The 17,403-nt window shown below is 41.2% G+C and overlaps 2 protein-coding genes across 3 annotated transcripts in view; one reads left to right on the top strand and one right to left on the bottom strand.

The window, feature by feature from the left end:
* Positions 1-3,241: 3,241 nt before the first annotated feature.
* Positions 3,242-5,523, top strand: LOC109896426 (endonuclease domain-containing 1 protein). The gene is made up of 2 exons (XM_020490682.2): positions 3,242-3,636; positions 4,873-5,523. The coding sequence occupies exons 1-2, from the start codon at positions 3,334-3,336 to the stop codon at positions 5,380-5,382; spliced, it is 813 nt and encodes a 270-aa protein (XP_020346271.1). The 5' UTR covers positions 3,242-3,333; the 3' UTR covers positions 5,383-5,523.
* Positions 5,524-11,451: 5,928 nt separating this feature from the next.
* Positions 11,452-17,403, bottom strand: part of LOC109896891 (calsequestrin-1) — a 29,854-nt gene continuing 23,902 nt past the window's right edge. Inside the window, exons 2-11 of one of the 2 annotated variants that reach the window (XM_020491327.2) lie at positions 17,054-17,147; positions 15,907-16,007; positions 15,423-15,534; positions 15,048-15,121; positions 14,609-14,739; positions 14,303-14,348; positions 13,892-13,946; positions 13,573-13,673; positions 12,605-12,679; positions 11,452-12,387 (exon numbers count right to left, since the gene is read on the bottom strand). In XM_020491327.2, coding sequence (XP_020346916.1) covers positions 12,112-12,387; positions 12,605-12,679; positions 13,573-13,673; positions 13,892-13,946; positions 14,303-14,348; positions 14,609-14,739; positions 15,048-15,121; positions 15,423-15,534; positions 15,907-16,007; positions 17,054-17,147 — 1,065 coding nt within the window. In that variant the 3' untranslated portion in view covers positions 11,452-12,111. The remainder of the gene's footprint in view (positions 12,388-12,604; positions 12,680-13,572; positions 13,674-13,891; positions 13,947-14,302; positions 14,349-14,608; positions 14,740-15,047; positions 15,122-15,422; positions 15,535-15,906; positions 16,008-17,053; positions 17,148-17,403) is intronic. The other variant, XM_020491326.2, reaches the window with a different exon arrangement.

Raw genomic sequence — 17,403 nt, 5'->3', positions numbered from 1 at the left:
GGATTAATATTGTATAATTATATATTTTTTTTGGGGGGGGGGAATGACATACAAGAAAATCAAACCATTGTGGTTTACCCTCTTCGGACAGAACATGGGCACAGTTGTGTCGTTGCCACACAATATGTTCACATTCACACTGGTGTGCAACCCTGCTAATCATTAACCTTCTGAGATAAAAGGTATCTTTGGGATGCAAGAATACTTTTCCACAGTTAGTCCTCAGTGTCACATACAGTGCTAGCATCTGGGCAAATACACATCATGTACTGGTTCGTACAGATGGGAACACATAGGTCTTGTTCCAGGTCGAGTACGTCGCAGACGTTGCATTCTATCAAACAATGTTTTTGGGCCACGTCATTGACTGAGCAGACAGGTATCAGATAGCTATACCATAATGATGTGGTTAATTGATTTGTTGAGCACCTATCCAGGCGTTGTGAGATCTGGCATGCTTCTTGCAATGTAGTCGGCAGTGGTGTACCCATATCACATATTTTCAGTGGGCATTGCGCATACTCACTTCTTAATAATCCCCACAATGCGTATGAAAGTGGGATGTGGAGGTATACGCCATATCAATTAATAAGGCTGATGGAACAGATCAAAATATTTTGTTTAAAATGTTGATAAATGAGTATTTCTTCACAATTTCAGCTCAGCAATGTGCACATAGCGGTAGGCTGTGTGAGAATGTTCTAAAATGCCATTTGCAGGAGGAAACACCATTCTAAAATGTGCACCACACATGCGAGTGGTTTCATGGACAAAGATGAAAATATCCGTTAGTAATTTAGAGGGGAGATCTAAAGATGCAACAACTATCATATGTTGCTGATATGACTAGGATAATGCCTTTGGCTGCTAGACAATGAAAGAAAGTTGAAAGAAAACTAATAGGCTGGAACAGGAGAACACATATGAAGTTTTTATAAAATAATTGCTTCCATGTTTCTATGGTGGGAGTTTGGCTATAGGCCACTTTCAAACAAGGTAAGACACCTCATAATATGAAGTATAATGTCCAGGTTGCAAACAATTAAACAACAGGAAAAATATACAACGCTGATGATAGGTCTAACCATATTATGGTAGATGGAAGGCTTTCTAAAAAACCTTCTGAATTAAATGTTAACTAGCTACTGTACAAAGTATCCTATTGTCACGCACTTAGAGACCTTAGACCTTAGAGATCCTTATTAATTCTCTATGTTTGGTTAGGTCAGGGTGTGACTCGGGTGGGAAAGTCTATGTTTTCTATTTCTTTGTTTTTGGACGCGTGTGGTTCCTAATCAGAGGCAGCTGTCTATCATTGTCTCTGATTGGGGGGCATATATAAGTTGTCATTTTCCTTTTGGGTTTTGTGGGATCATGTTTTATGTTTAGTTTTCTTAGTGGTACAGAACTGTGTGCTTTTGTTTTGGTGTCTTTGTTATTTTGTTTTGGTGTCTTTGTTATTTTGTTTTGGTGTCTTTGTTATTTTGTTTTGGTGTCTTTGTTATTTTGTTTTGGTGTCATCAATAAAAAGACGATGTACGCCTACCACGCTGCGCCTTGGTCCACTCTTCATTCTACAAATGAGAGCCGTTACACCTATGCCTACCAGTGGCCAATTGTTTTGCTTTACTCCAACTCAAACACCGCTAACCAAACAAGTGCTAGGTGCCTGCACACCTGAATTAGAGGTTAACTACACACAAAAATTTGAAATGTATTTTATTTTAACCAGAGCTCAAAAGTGGTCTCCGAATGTGGTTTAACCATTTTTGTGGAAACCTGGAAAAATCTGAATCATGTGAAAAAATGTCTGACTTAGTTGACAGCCTCATTTATCTGTTTCACTGGTAAGCCTACTATTAGACTATTTGCACAGTACCGCTTTGGTTGGCCTGACTGTGAAAGACCAATATAGGATTTATCATTTTAGGTCATTCGGAGTGTATGTCACTGTTTCTCATAGAATCTTTCACACAGGGTGCCTTTGGAAAATGTTTGGCAAATTTTGAGTATATCCAGGCAACACTACTCCACTGGTAGTCAGCCTGGAATTTAGCCATAATGTTTACCCTGGGGAACTTCCAGGCTTGACAGTATCAGGACGTGCAGGAAAACATGCACTACATGACCAAATGTATGTGGACACCTGCTCGCCGAACATCTCATTCCAAAATCATGGCATTAATATGGAGTTGGTCCCTCCTTTGCTGCTATAACAGCCTCCACTCTTCTGGGAAGGCTTTCCACTAGATGTTGGAACATTGCTGCGAGGCCTTGCTCCCCATTCAGCGACAAGAGCATTAGTGAGGTCGGGCACTGATGTTGGGCAATTAGGCCTGGCTCCCAGTCGGCCAATTCATCCCAAATTCATCCCAAAGGTGTTCGATTGGTTTGAGGTCAGGATTCTGTGCAGGCCAATCAAGTTCGTCCACACCGATCTCGACAAACCAGTGCTGTATGGACCTCGCTTTGTGCACGGGGGCATTGTTATGCTGAAACAGGAAAGGGCTAAGAAAGCGAGGTCCATACAGCAATGGTTTGTCGAGATCGGTGTGGACGAACTTGATTGGCCTGCACAGAATCCTGACCTCAAACCAATCGACACCTTTCGGATGAATTTGGGAAGAATTGGCCAAACTTTTGCCACAAAATTGGAAGCACAGAATCATCTAGAATGTCATTGTACGTTCTCCTGGCATCTGCCAAACCTAGATTCGGCCGCCGGACTGCTAGAACGTTGAAGCGTGATTCATCATTCCAGAGAACGTGTTTCCACTGCTCCAGGCTGCTTGGCCTTGGAAATCCATTTCATGCAGCTACAGACGAACAGTTATTGTGCTGATGTTGCTCCCAGAGGCAGTATGGATCTCGGGTGTGTGTGACAGATGATTTTTACGCGCTTCAGCACTCGGCGGCCCCGTTCTGTGAGCTTGTGTGGCCTACCAATCCGCGTCCGAGCCGTTGTTGCTCCTAGACATTTCCAAATCATAATAACAGCACTTATAGTTGAGCGGGGCTACTCTAGCAGGGCAGAAATTTGACGAACTGATTTGTTGGAAAGGTGGCATCCTATGAAGTTGCCAAGTTGAAGGTCACTGAGCTCTTCAGTAAGGCCATTCTACTGCCAATATTTGTCTATGGAGATTGTATGGCTGTGTGATCGACTTTCGTCTGTCAGCAATGGGTGTGGCTGAAAGAGCCGAATCCACTAATTTGAGTGGACTAAACTTTTGTTTATATAGTGTAAGTGGAAAGCCTGTGGTACTTCTCACCAGAGAACCCCAGCCGAGTCACCATTTTATCTCCACTAGTGCTGACCAAACGTCTTTCACCATGGGGCTCCGGTGTGAAGTTTTTGTTTTGCTGTTGTTTCCTCTGTTCTCCCAGGGGGAAGTGACCTTGTTCGTCAATTGCAGTCAGTTCTTTCTGAACCATGTTCCTCCTACGGTTCTCAGTGATCCTACAAACAATAATCGCTACCAGCAAATATGCCAGTGTCTCCTGGACAATAATAATAAACTGCAATATTACTATGCCACACTCTACGACACCAACAATAAGATTCCTGTGTATTCTGCCTATGAGCTTCAACATGCAGACATGGAACGAAACGACTATTGGTATGTCGAACCTCAGGTAGGCACAGAATTGTATTTACTGACATGTATAACATTTGTTTTGACACCTTACATTTTTTTAAACAGTTTACTTGAAGTGGGTATACTGTACATAAGGCAGTATACCTTCATCAGTGTTTCAGTATTTTCCATAACAACCTTCAGTACACATTTATTCAATGTCATTCAAAAAGTTTTTATTTATCCATTTTACAATGTTCATTTTTATTTTTACGGCCACGGTACCCACCCCTCTGACACATAATAATGTAACAGGCACAGGTTGGCATTTATTGGGATGACTCATGCACTGGAGGCAGCTCTGCAGAATTGTCACTAGCTGGCATAAAAGTCATAAAATCTGATTTTAAACCTTACCCCAACCTTAACCCTAACCTTAACCTTAACCACAATGCTAACCCTAACCTTACATTAAGACCAATAAGCACGTTTATGTTTTCATGAATTTTACAATATAGCCAATTCTGAGTTTGCAGCTGACCCATCTAGCGAAAATCGCTCAATTCTGCCTCCAGGGCAATATTCATGACAATAAATGTCAACATACTTAACAGGTTGGGAGCAGCACAGGGTTAGCAGAGGGTTAGCGATGAGTGACTATTGTACATCCTTCCTGTTAACCTTTCAATTTGGTAGAATGCCACTGGGTAAACATTCCTTAGAATCATCATGAATTATTGTATTCAATTCTGTGATATCCGGGAGAAGGCGGATCTGAAGTAAACAGAGTACCTGGCCTAGAGCGAGTTCTGAAGCTCTAGGTATACAGCGTGTTCTCTGCCAAGATATGCCAAAACATGTTTTTATGGTACATTGGGGGGTTGGGTACTGTGGTTATAAAAATGTAATTACATACATAAAGATCTACTTGAAGGGACTATTCTTTTTTGAAAACTCCTTATGAATGATGTTGAATAAATGTGTTAGGAAGTTTGTTATGAATGATATTGCAATACCCATGAAGGTGTTAATGTCTTGAATGTACCCCTTCAAGTAAAGTGTAACCTAAATGTCTATATATTAATGTCTATATATTTGAGGAAACACACTGTATGTTGTGCATTCACCAACAAGGTACAGAGACAGAACAATGGTATATATTTTTGTATTTTATTTTAAGTCAGGCAAATCGCTGTAAAATTCAAACTTCATGAATTTCCCTTTGCCAAAGGTATCTACAGACTGATAAGAAAATGTGTTGCCTGTAATCAATTACTTTTCTTGACTCTCACAGCTCGATGGTGGTAGTCACCTCTGCATGAGTGGACTGAACCAAATCCCGTCCAACAATAGGGGTGATCACCAGGCCTTGAACCGAGACTACGAGAGATCTGGCTACGACAAGGGCCACCTCTACCCCGTCCATCACACCTCCACCCATTCCTCCATGTTAGCCACCTTCACCCTGACCAACGCCGCACCCCAAGACCCAGGCTTCAACCGGGGCCAGTGGAGGGTACATGAAGAGGACCTCGCTGAATTACTGAATAACGCCTGCTCCAAGGCCTATGTGGTCACAGGTGTAGTGCCTGGTGATACCCAGATAGGTGATGGTGTAAAAGTGGCTAAGTACTACTGGAGCGCATACTGTTGTATTAAGAGTCACACTACAGAGTCTGCAGGGTATGTTGGTCCTGATAACAATGGCAGAGTGCAAACGCTGACTGTGAAAGATCTGGAGACTAGACTCAGTGGTCCTGGATATTATGGTTCACCTTTCTATGTGTTCCAAGGCAGATGCTAATGCTATATCAGCTAGCTAATGCTAATTTCATCTTGAACAACACTATAATTGTAACAATGGTACATTTTTACTGTTTTTAACACAAGAAAATTGTATTTTTGTTCAATAAAATACCAAATGTTCATCATAATAAGACAGCTGTACCTCCAATATGTGTGAATTAGTTGACTTAGATAATGACAAGGATGCTATTTGATGTAAATTCATATTTAACATAAATACATGAGAAATATTCTGTAAATATCAGTAAATGATCATTAACATTTTATTATCTATAACATCATGTGTACCGTTCAGTAGATTACATTCCTTTATATGTCAATTGACATACTATCAAGTTTCAAGTTTTATTAGTCATGTGTACAGGATACACGTGGTACTGTATACACCGTCCAATGAAATGCTTACTTGCAGGTTCCTTCTCGACAATGCAACAACTATAACAAATAATGAAAGATTTGAATATGTACATAAAGTAAATGGCTCAGTAGAATATAATAAATATGTTAGCATAAGTATAATACAGGAAGGCACTATTTTTTGTCCAATATATACACGTGTTTTGGGGAAGGGGGGGATTGGGGGGAAAGTGTTTAAACGGTGCACTATTTAGCAATAATAATAAGAGTCTGGTAGCAGCAGTTGTGATGTGTGCGTAGACTGAATGTGTGTCATCCCAAAAGTTATACTTTTGAATCACCTGTCCATTGAACATTCTTCCAAGTCTTTATGATCCTCCAGCTGCTTCCGGGTGCTTTGTGTCAAACTTGAGTAAACCTTTTCGATGACATGGGTACCATTATGCCTGGCGAAAACCAAACACTGCAATCTACAATAAGAACCTCATACCAACGGTCAAGCATTGTGGTACTAGAGTGATGGTTTGGGGATGCTTTGCTTCCTCAGGACCTGGACAACTTGCCTTAATAGAAGGAACCATGAATTCTGCTCTGTATCACTGAATTCTATAGGAGAATGTCAGGCCATCCGTATGTGAAGAAGCATAGCTGGGTCATGCAGCAAGACAATGATCCAAAACACACAAGTCTACATGAAAATGGCTAAAAAGCACGACATTTTGAGTTTTGGAATGGCCTAGTCTTTAAGGGTCAACACTGGAGACGAGAAGCAGGTACAGAGAGTGAACATTTAATGAAACACAGACATGAAACAGAACAGGAACAGCGTCTGGACAGGGGAAAAATATTGACATCAATGCTGACACAGGGAGCAAAGTGAGGAGTAGACAGATATACAGGGGGTAATCAACAAAGTAATGGATTCCAGGTGAGTCCAGTGTTTCACAGCTGCACGTAATGATGGTGACAGGTGTGCGTAATGAAGGGCAGCCTGGTGCCCTCGAGCACCAAAGAGGGGGAGCTGGAGCAGGCGTGACATAGTCATAGTCCAGACCTAATCCCAATTGTGATGTTGTGGCAGGCGTTAAAAGGAGCAGTTCATACTTGAAAGCCCACATGAAATCTCTGCATGTGTGGTTCCCACTGTGAAGCATGGAAGAGGAGGTATAATGGTGTGGGGGTGCTTTGCTGGTGACACTGTCTGTGATCTATTTAGAATTCAAGGCACACTAAACCATCATTGCTACCAAATCATTCTGCAGTGATACGCCATCCCATCTGGTTTGCACTTAGTGGGACTATCATTTGTTTTTCAACAGGACAATTACCCAACACACCTCCAGGCGGTGTAAGGGCTATTTGACAGAGAAGGAATGTGATGGAGTGTTGCATCAGATGACCTGGCCTCCACAATCACCCAACCGTAACCCATTTGAGATGGTTTGGGATGAGTTGGACCGCAGAGTGAAGGAAAAGCAGCAAACAAGTGCTCAGCATATGTGGGAACTCCTTCAAGATTGTAGGTAAAGCATTCTAGGTGAAGCTGGTTGAGAGAATGCCAAGAGTGTGCAAAGCTGTCATCAAGGCAAAGGGTGGCAGAGAGATCCGAGGCCATACTTAACCCAGGAGGCAGACGTTCAGGGGAAGGCTGCACCTCCTTTAGGCAGTGTGAATGGCAGAACGTGCTCCAACCCAGGATTGAACCCGTGGGCCACTCAATATCGGGATTTTGCTTCTGGAACCTAGAAAATGGGATGTGAGAGGACTCAATGAGAAGAAGCTGTATACTCACTGTGATTGCCAGATATCCGCAGAGTCATGGGAACTCTGCTGTGCGTGACTCTGCCAATGGAAGGGCCGTCCAGTGCTCTGGCATCCATGGGAACGGAGAGGAGTTGAGTAGGAATACCTAGTTCTGATACCAGGATAGCAGCCATGAAACTCTCATCAGCCCCAGAGTCAATGAGCACCCGAAAAGATTTTGAATGATCTCCCCAGAGCAGAATAACAGCAAAAGGGGTACGGGTAATGGGAATTAGAGAATTCCCAGTCTGACTCACCAGTCTACTTGTACCTACTAATGATTTAGGTCTCCTCACTGGACAGGAAGCAATGAAATGCCCTGCAGCACCGCAATACAGACAACTCTTGGATCTTAGCCTATTTGAACGTTCCCTAGGCGATAATCTAGCACCTCCCAGTCGCATAGGTTCCAGTGTATCCGACTCACCCATCGTTGATGATTCTCGAGCGAGCTCTAGTGGCTTCGGATCCTCTCTGAAAAACAGTCTTCAGACCTCCTCTCACTCCTGCGTTCCCCTTAGGCGTCCATTAATTCTGATACATTTAGTTTACATTCTTCATAGTAACCACAATGTCAAAAATAATTGAACACACACAACATGAGCAGATTAACTTGGTCAAACAGTCAAAACATTTCGTTATTAAAGACAATCAGAAAGAATGTTGGTACTTGTTTATTTTGATCCAAAGCCATGAATGAGTGAGTCACTCAGCTTTATGCTGACAAGCCCTCGATGGACTCTTTCATTCCGTTTCTTCTTCACATCAGCAAAGAAAGACTCTGTGTTTCAGAAACTCACTTCATATAGAGGGGCTATCAGTCTTTCACACTGTGGTAAATAAAGCCAGTTTGTTATATATAATTATTTATTTCTGTTTTTAGAGGGAGAGAAACGAAAGCCCACATTGCCTATTTTTTGAAAATGATCAGTCCACATGTCAAGTGTAATTCTCCCATTATATTTTCCCAAGTTCTCTCTTAACTCCAGGATCATCAACACTTTTTTGTTGTTGTTGCCTGATGCAGGACTCTAGTGCCAACGAAGAGAGGCTCACAGATTGAAAACAGCTCAATTAATTTACGAATAGATCGTCAATTTGTGCCACAGTTTAGACTACCGATAGATCAGTGTTCTAACTCCCCCTTGTGATAGTGTGGTGCAATTACAGAATGCCACCATCTACCACTAATGGTGGCGACATAAGCTCAAAACTTTTAAAGGAAGAACCATTGTGCACAAACAACAAGTGTGCGGTTAAAATCGGCAGAAAACACACATTTCATTCCACAGGGCCGTGGGGTGAGACAGGGATTCAGCTTAAGCCCCACCCTCTTCAACATATATATCAACAAATTGGCAAGGGCACTAGAACAGTCTACAGCACCCGGTCTCGCTCTACTAGAATCTGAAGTCAAATGTCTACTGTTTTCTGATGATCTGGTGCTTCTGTCCCCAACCAAAGAGAGCAGCACCTAGATATTTTACAGATTATGTCAGACCTGGGCCCTGTCAGTAAATCCCAGTAAGACAAAAATAAAGGTGTTCTAAAAAAGGTCCTGTTGCCAAGACCAAAAATACAAATTCCCTCTAGACATACCTTGGCCTAAACATCAGCGGTACAGGTAACTTCCACAAAGCTGTGAACGATCTGAGACAAGGCAAGAAGGGCCTTCTATGCCATCAAAAGGAACATAAAATTTGACATACCAATTAGGATTTGGCAAAAAATACTTGAATAAGTTAAAGAAACCATTGCCCTTTATGGTTGTGAGGTCTGGGGTGCACTCACTAACCAATAATTCACAAAATAGGACCAACACCAAATTGAAACAATGCATGCTGAATTATGCAAAAATATCCCCTGTGTACAACGTAAAACACCAAATAATGCATGCAGAGCAGAATTAGGCCAATACCCGCCAATTATTATCAAAATCCAGAAAAGAGACGTTAAATTCTACAACCACCTAAAAGGAAGTGATTCCCAAACCTTCCATAACGAAGCCATCACCTACAGAGAGATGAACCTGGAGAAGTGTCCCCGAAGCAAGCTGGTCCTGGGGCTCTGTTCACAAACACACCCCATAGAGCCCCAGGACAGCAACAAAATCAAATCAAATCAAATCAAATCAAATGTTATTTGTCACATACACATGGTTAGCAGATGTTAATGCGAGTGTAGTGAAATGCTTGTGCTTCTAGTTCCGACAATGCAGTAATAACCAACAAGTAATCTAACTAACAATTTCAAAACTACTGTCTTATACACAGTGTAAGGGGATAAAGAATATGTACATAAAGATATATGAATGAGTGATGGTACAGAGCAGCATAGGCAAGATACAGTAGATGGTATCGAGTACAGTATATACATATGAGATGAGTAAGTAAACAAAGTGGCATAGTTAAAGTGGCTAGTGATACATGTATTACATAAGGATGCAGTAGATGATATAGAGTACAGTATATACGTATGCATATGAGATATGCATCTCCCTAACACAGTTAGGCCCAAACAAATTACTTGACACATTAGAAAGAATTAAGAAAAACAGAGCAAACTAGAAGGCTGTTTAGCCTTAAACAGAGAGTACACAGGCAGAATACCTGACCACTGTGACTGACCCAAACTTAAGGAAAGCTTTTTACAGACTCAGTGTGCATAGCCTTGCTATTGAGATAGGCCACTGTAGGTAGACCTGGCTTTCAAGAAATGACAGGCTATCTGCACACGGCCCACAAAATGAGGAAAATGTGGAAACTGAGCTGCACTTCCTAACCTCCCGCCAAATGTATGACCATATTAGAGACACATATTTCCCTCAGATTACACAGACCCACCACGAATTTAAAAACAAACCCAATTTTGATAAACTCCCATATCTATTGGGTGAAATACCACAGTGTGCCATCACAGTAGTAAGATTTGTGACCTGTTGCCACAAGAAAATGGCAACTAGTGAAGAACAAACACCATTGTAAACACAACCCAAATTTATGTTTATTTATTTTCCCCTTTGTACTTTAATTATTTGCACATAATATGACATTTCAAACGTCTTTATTATTTTGGAACGTTTGTGAGTATAATGTTTACTGTTAGTTTGTATTTTTTATTTCACTTTTGTTTATTATCTACTTTACTTAACATATGTTTCCCATGCCAATAAAGCCCTTAAATTGAATTGAATTGAGAGAGAGAGAGCGAGAGAGAGGGAGAGCGAGAGAGAGAATGTTGCTGTATATACAGTTTACCCCTTTTACTGTCAAAAAGGATTCATGCCAAGTACCCATTTACCAAAATACTAATGCATTTTTTGTGAATGGCCATCTGAGATTTTAAAAGAGTCAACATACAATACTGTAGCTCCTCTGGTTAATGTGGAATCAGTCAGTTGAACCTTCCAACAAGAACCATGTAGCGAACCTGGGAGAGTTCAGGTTTTATCAAGACAACGGAATGTATTTTATAGTCTTACTCAGTAGAGTACTTTATAGGAAAGCTGCCTCACCATGGCCAGTTAAGTTACTGCAAGCATAATGCATACTCTATGTGTGCTATATCATAACACATACCTGTATACCATGTGTTTTATGCCTACTGTCATCACGGCAGTACCATACTCTCTGAGCCAGATTCATGAAATGTTTGCTGTTGTGGGAATTTTGCACCTTTTATTTTTGCCCAGAAATATGAAGCTTACATAGTCTTGTCTCTCTGACATTCTCAAATGTTTGAATTGGATTGTTTTTGATTTGTAATCATCATCAATATGAATTTGTTTTTTATGGGTTCACAGTTATGTAGTTTAGAAATTGTTATGAATTGGAAATGTATTTGTTTGATAGTTGGTCACACACACACACATTCACATTCATTAAGAAAGTATGACAAACAACAATAATGGATTTTTAAATATTTTCTTTTTTTCCAATATCGGACCAGAAACAATCAAATGATTTTGCATTTTTTGTGAATTCCAAGATCTTTATCACTTTCTCAAACTATGTTATTCTTAAGACGTTTCAGAGAGGTTAAGTTTCCTTTTCTTTAAAAAATGGTACAATAAGTTGGTTGTTGCTTCTCTTTACCAGTAGAAAACATGTAGTGGTTCCAGAATACAGAAAAATGGGATAAAGGAGGAAGGGGAAAGGGGGCATCCCTGACTAGTGCTAAACGAGATAAACAAAACCAGGTCAAACATGCTAGTTTTCCTCAGCTTAGTTCTCACATACACACAGACAGTTATAACCCCGAGAGACAAACATTTCATACAACAAAGAACACAGAACTTACAATTCAACCACAACCCATTCTTTTTTTCACAGACAAAAACTTCCCCCTGCTTTCGTGTCTTTTCTTACCCAGTGAAATTGATTTAGGTGTTGCCCTTTGGGTGTGTCACTTGACTATCTGACCAGGGATTTGAGAAAGAGATACAGAAAGCAAACAGGAAGAGACACAGCATGTGTTTACGACGAGATGTTAGGAAACTGAATATTGGTGCCGGCTTTTGGCCACTGTTGGTTAAAGCCGAGTAAACCCAAGGATGGCAAGCGATAATTTATTCGTCGTCGTCATCATCGTCATCATCATCGTCGTCATCATCATCGTCGTCATCATCGTCGTCATCATCGTCGTCATCATCGTCGTCATCGTCGTCATCATCGTCGTCATCATCATCGTCATCATCATCGTCATCGTCGTCATCGTCGTCATCATCGTCATCATCATCGTCTGGGTCGATCTTTCCAGACAGCACGTCCTCGATCCAGTCCTCAAGCTCATCAGCAGTGGGCATGTCCTCATCATCATCCATCTCCATCCACACACTATCAGCCTGAGAGGGAATACACAGTGAGAACACACACAAGATGGACACTAAATAGGCTAAAGGCAAATAGGCATTGAAGCTAACGAGAGACTGAAAATAGACCAGCAACAATCCCCAGGGAGCAAGGAGGAAAAGGTACAGTTGAGTTTGATGAAACAGCATAATGAAATTACTGTACTAAAGACAGCAGAGCGACCAGGAAGGATGAGAATATTAGACTTACATCTTCTACATCCACGACACCGATCTGAGGAGAACCAAGGTCAATGCCGAATGTCTTCTCCCAGTAGGGCACAAGCTAAAGGAGAGGAGGAAATAAAGAGAAAAAGGCTAAGGAAATGCAGAATTTTGAAAATCATTTTCCTGCTATGTTTCGTAGGTCTTGCAGCCAGGATCTGGCCAGGATAACACATGACAATGTGCAAAGGAAATCAAGATGGAAGGAATAATATTGTTTTATCCAATAAGGACTTAAATTAGAACTTTGCACTTCATTTTGTACAGTTATCTGGTAGGACATTGAACAAAAACATAGATTATGTTCACATGTAAATAATATTGCAAACGTATTATTAATTTATTTGCCCAGAATCCACAATAGAATAACAAATATTTTGGTTTAGGCTGGAGCAGGGGTCTCCAATATTTTCTTTCATAACAGTTATTTCATACCCAATACATTTTTTGAGAGCTACTCATATTCAGCCTGCATATTTCATAATTGTTTAGGCCTAATTTTAATGAATATGAATACAAACCAGTGGAGGCTGCTGAGGGGAGGACGGCTCATAATAATGGCTGGAACGGAACGAATGGAATGGCATCAAACACATGGAAACCATGTTTTGTGTATTTGATACCATTCCACTTATACCGCTCCAGCCATCACCACGAGCCCGTCTTCTCCAATTTAGGTGCCACCAACCTCCTGTGATAGAAACAAAGAACGGCCCGGCATACATAATCTAATTGCGTTTTGGTTCTTAAAACCACAAATCATTATACTGTCGCATACATTTTCCAAGATTGCGTTTTAAATGTCAAATTACCCAATAGATAATGATCATTTTTTGCTAAAAAAGTAGGTGTGCAAAAACATACTTTTGCACCCCTATTTTTAAAGTGGGTCTGCAGCTGCTCCGTTTACTCCATTGCCCAGGCACATACGCATCCGATTTCTTCAGGTCTTACCAGGGGGAAATCGTCGGGGTCAATCCAGATGATGCTGAGGTCAGCGTTGTCAGTGTTCTCACGGGCCACCTCCTTAAGGATCTCCAGGAACTCATAACCATCTGGGGAAAGGTCAAAGGTCAGGTACTGCTGTCCCCCCCTGCTACCTTTCTTCATTGAAAGACAATTCAATTCTCAACCTTTCAAACTATTTTCTAGCAATCCTTTTATGACCTAAAATAACGCACATGTAGCAGCCGTAGAATGACGCCTGAAAAACAGGAGTTCCCACTTCTGTTCTTTTTTCAGCTTTACTTTCAACTAATGCAATGTACATTACCAGGGTCATCCTCCTCAGCAAAGGCAACAATGTGCTCTCCATCTATGTCATCCTCCTGAAAGAAAGAAAGAAAGAAAGAAAGACAGACAGACAGACAGACAGACAGACAGACAGACAGACAGACAGACAGACAGACAGACAGACAGACAGACAGACAGACAGACAGACAGAAAGACAGAAAGAAAGAAAGAAAGAAAGAAAGAAAGAAAGAAAGAAAGAAAGAAAGAAAGAAAGAAAGAAAGAAAGAAAGAAAGAAAGAAAGAAAGAAAGAAAGAAAGAAAGAAAGAAGAAAGAAAGAAAGAAAGAAAGAAAGAAAGAAAGAAAGGGATGAGACTCTGGCCTACTGTACATCTCCATGAAAAGTAGGCTTACTCTATAGTTCCAGTTCAATAGTGAGTGAAGAAATCTTACCCAGGTCTCGTACATGCTGTGGGGCTCAAGCTTCCTCAGAGTGGGCCTGGAAGGAGAATGACATCAGTCAATCAATCACATTAATTTATAAAGCCCTTTTTTACATCAGTTTTCACAAAGTACTTTTACAGTAACCTAGACCCTAAAGCAAGCAAAGGCAGAAGCAAGAGCACAGTGGCCAGGAAAAACAAGTAATGTAGTTTGAGCCGCATTGTGTCTACATGTGTGAAGTAAATCACCTCATAACCTACCATGGAACTTCCAGCTTTGCATTGTACGTCAGCTGTACTGTAGGGCCAAACTCACCTGTCGTGCTCCTCGATGTAGTCTACAAGCTCAGCCTCAGAGTAGGGCTGTCCTGGGATGGTCACTGGCTCCTCCATGAAAGGTTCATAGAAGTCAACCTCGTTCAGTTTCATCTTTAGCTTCTTGGCAATCTGGATGGGGACAAAGACCATCAATTAGGCTGTAAATAATTTGCGTTTGAATTTTTAAAAGTTGAGTTACCTCACGGACGAAAGTTGTTTCTTGTGATGTAACTTCAATTGTAATGTAACTCCACTTAATTTATTGAGTTGACTTAACTTAAAACGTGAAGGCATTTTGGTAACGTATGTCTTCAATTTGAAAAAACAAAAAATGATACAGCATAAAAAGGGTCCGTTTGCAATGGGATCAATGACAATTTTCCAGAATGGAGTTTAGAATATATAAGAATCTAATTCAGCCCTCTGTGGTTCCATACCTTGGCGTCAAAGGTGGCGAAGAACTTGATGAAGGGGTGGAACTCCTCGGCAGCATCGTCATACTCAATGAAGTCTGTAAAAAAGAAAAACAACATTAACCTAATATGAGAATCCCCTTGACATACTTGATAAGAGGAAATTGTCAGAATACAGCATCGAGTACCTGTATGTGGTTCACAAATACACTGTATGTGTTGTGCCTAGCATCCCATTAGACTGATCCCAGATCTGTTTGTGCTAATTGTGTGACAATGACCACAGGAGTTTGCAGGACAGCACAAACAGTTCTGTTACCAGGCTAGCTTTCCATATCCAAGCAACTTTTAGTCATGATTTCTCGGGTCTTTCCTGCAGAGTTGATTGGCTGTACTTACGGGGGGATTTCTCACTCTTGAAGTAGCCGACCAGCTTGATGTCCTCATCGATGTTGTGGAAGCCCTTGAGCTCACGCTCATTATCAATGATCTCCACAGGGTCCTCAATCACCTGCAGAGTGGAAGCGACATGGGGAGAGAGAGAAGAGAGGTGAAGGAAGAGGGAGAGAAGAGAGAAGATTTACGTGAGGAGCGGATTAGAAGAGATTTGACATTGACAATGTATATAGTATTAGGCAATCATTTTTTGCCTTCTTTGACAAATTAAACTATTTTTCAAACAATATTTCTATGTATTGATATTATTATGCAATTACATTAGTAAATAGATTGTAATAATGCCTCCTGTTCAGCATTGTAATTACAATTTGGGGTTTACACAGAGTAAGAGCACTATAGTAAAGTTACAACCAAGTGACTGCAACCAAGATAAAGTAAAGTGACGACAACCAAATAACTATATAATATTGTTATAGTTACTCACATCATAGAGAAACTCCACCAGGGTGTCAGCGGCCAGCTCGCCATCGTACTCAATTATCTCATTATCGACAAAGATATAGATGCTCTCCACCTCATCCAGACCTGGGATATAAGAGAAGGACAGGTTAGGGACTTGCTTTAGGGGCTAGGGACTAAGAAACTGATGGGGGCTCGGGGAGGAATGGGGCAGTTTAGAAAATCTGGGTAGGGGCTAGGTGTTAGTGGACAGGATAGGAAACTCTACTTAGGGGCTAATTTTGAATTTGGATTTTGAATATGGGCTTGAAACCACACTTGGCCTTACTAAAATAGAGTGCAAAAAATTCAGAGTAAACCTGCAATGTGGTTAACGACGTTATCTGTGATTGAATGAATTCCATCCAGACAATGTTGTTTATTGCCTGAACCAAGTTCTACCCCAGTAGGCTTTACCATTTACAGTTGCATGACTTGACCTCGCTTGTGAAACAATGTATTCTTTTTTTATACACAGTATAACTATCATGTGAATGCCTCCCTCTTGAAGTAGAATGCTTTTATTGTTTCTTTGCATAGCGGTGACTGACCCTCTTTGACTTTTATATTCGCCCAGGGGCGTGGCAGTATGAGAAAAGGATAAGATGTATATGACAAAAAGACATAGGTTGTGTAGAGAAGCAGCCAGTTAGATCTCTGCTAGGGATGATCTCTGCTCGAGTCTTAGATCTCTGCTAGGGATGGTTTTTAGACCACTACAGCTCTCTGGTGGCTGAATGATGTCCTGTGGGTGATACCGAGGTGTTTACTGTATGTGTCTGGTCTCTAGGGCCCTGAGTATTTCCTAACCACGTATCATGAACACCATTTTTCATGACTATAGCTATGGCCCTCAACTAGGGCCAAGAACATTCCTTGTCAGGAAAAACTCATATAATATGTTCCGCATTCAAGTTTAAGCTGCAAATATACGTTAAAACATTGCCTGTATTTTGGGCCCCAAGATACTGTAAATGCCATGCCTGTCTTTACTTCAGTCTTTTCCAACGGGAGTGATACCACTCCTCAGGCAGAAGAGGGCAGGAAAGATCAGGATTCCAATGCGAAGTCAGACCGAAGAGCTGGCGTTTTAATGATGAGGAAAAGGGGTCAAGAGATGAGTGCGGTCTTACCCAGCTTCTTGGCGACAGAGAGGTCCTTCTTCTCATCCACAAGGCCGAATCCGATGTCTTCGTCGTCGAGATCATCCAGAACCTGGGCTGCAAGCTGCAGAGAAGAGAGAGAAAGAAAGAGAGTGTAAGAGTCTGAGCAGTATCAGAGCCCGCCTCCTAACGTCTGTTTATCGCTCCATTTCAAATAGATCACTAGCCCTGTTTGCGCACTGAACAATCCTGAATAGATCTGATAGTTATTAGCAATATCTTAGTAGCTCAACCTTGCCCTCTGATAGGCTAAGTGGAATCTTCGCCATATTGCTTATGCCTATCTTATCATTTCAGATCTACACAAGTGCCTATAGGGG

This window comes from Oncorhynchus kisutch, linkage group LG9, assembly GCF_002021735.2.
Source record: "Oncorhynchus kisutch isolate 150728-3 linkage group LG9, Okis_V2, whole genome shotgun sequence".
Lineage (NCBI taxonomy): Eukaryota > Metazoa > Chordata > Actinopteri > Salmoniformes > Salmonidae > Oncorhynchus > Oncorhynchus kisutch.
This window is presented reverse-complemented; position numbering and strand designations above follow the sequence as displayed.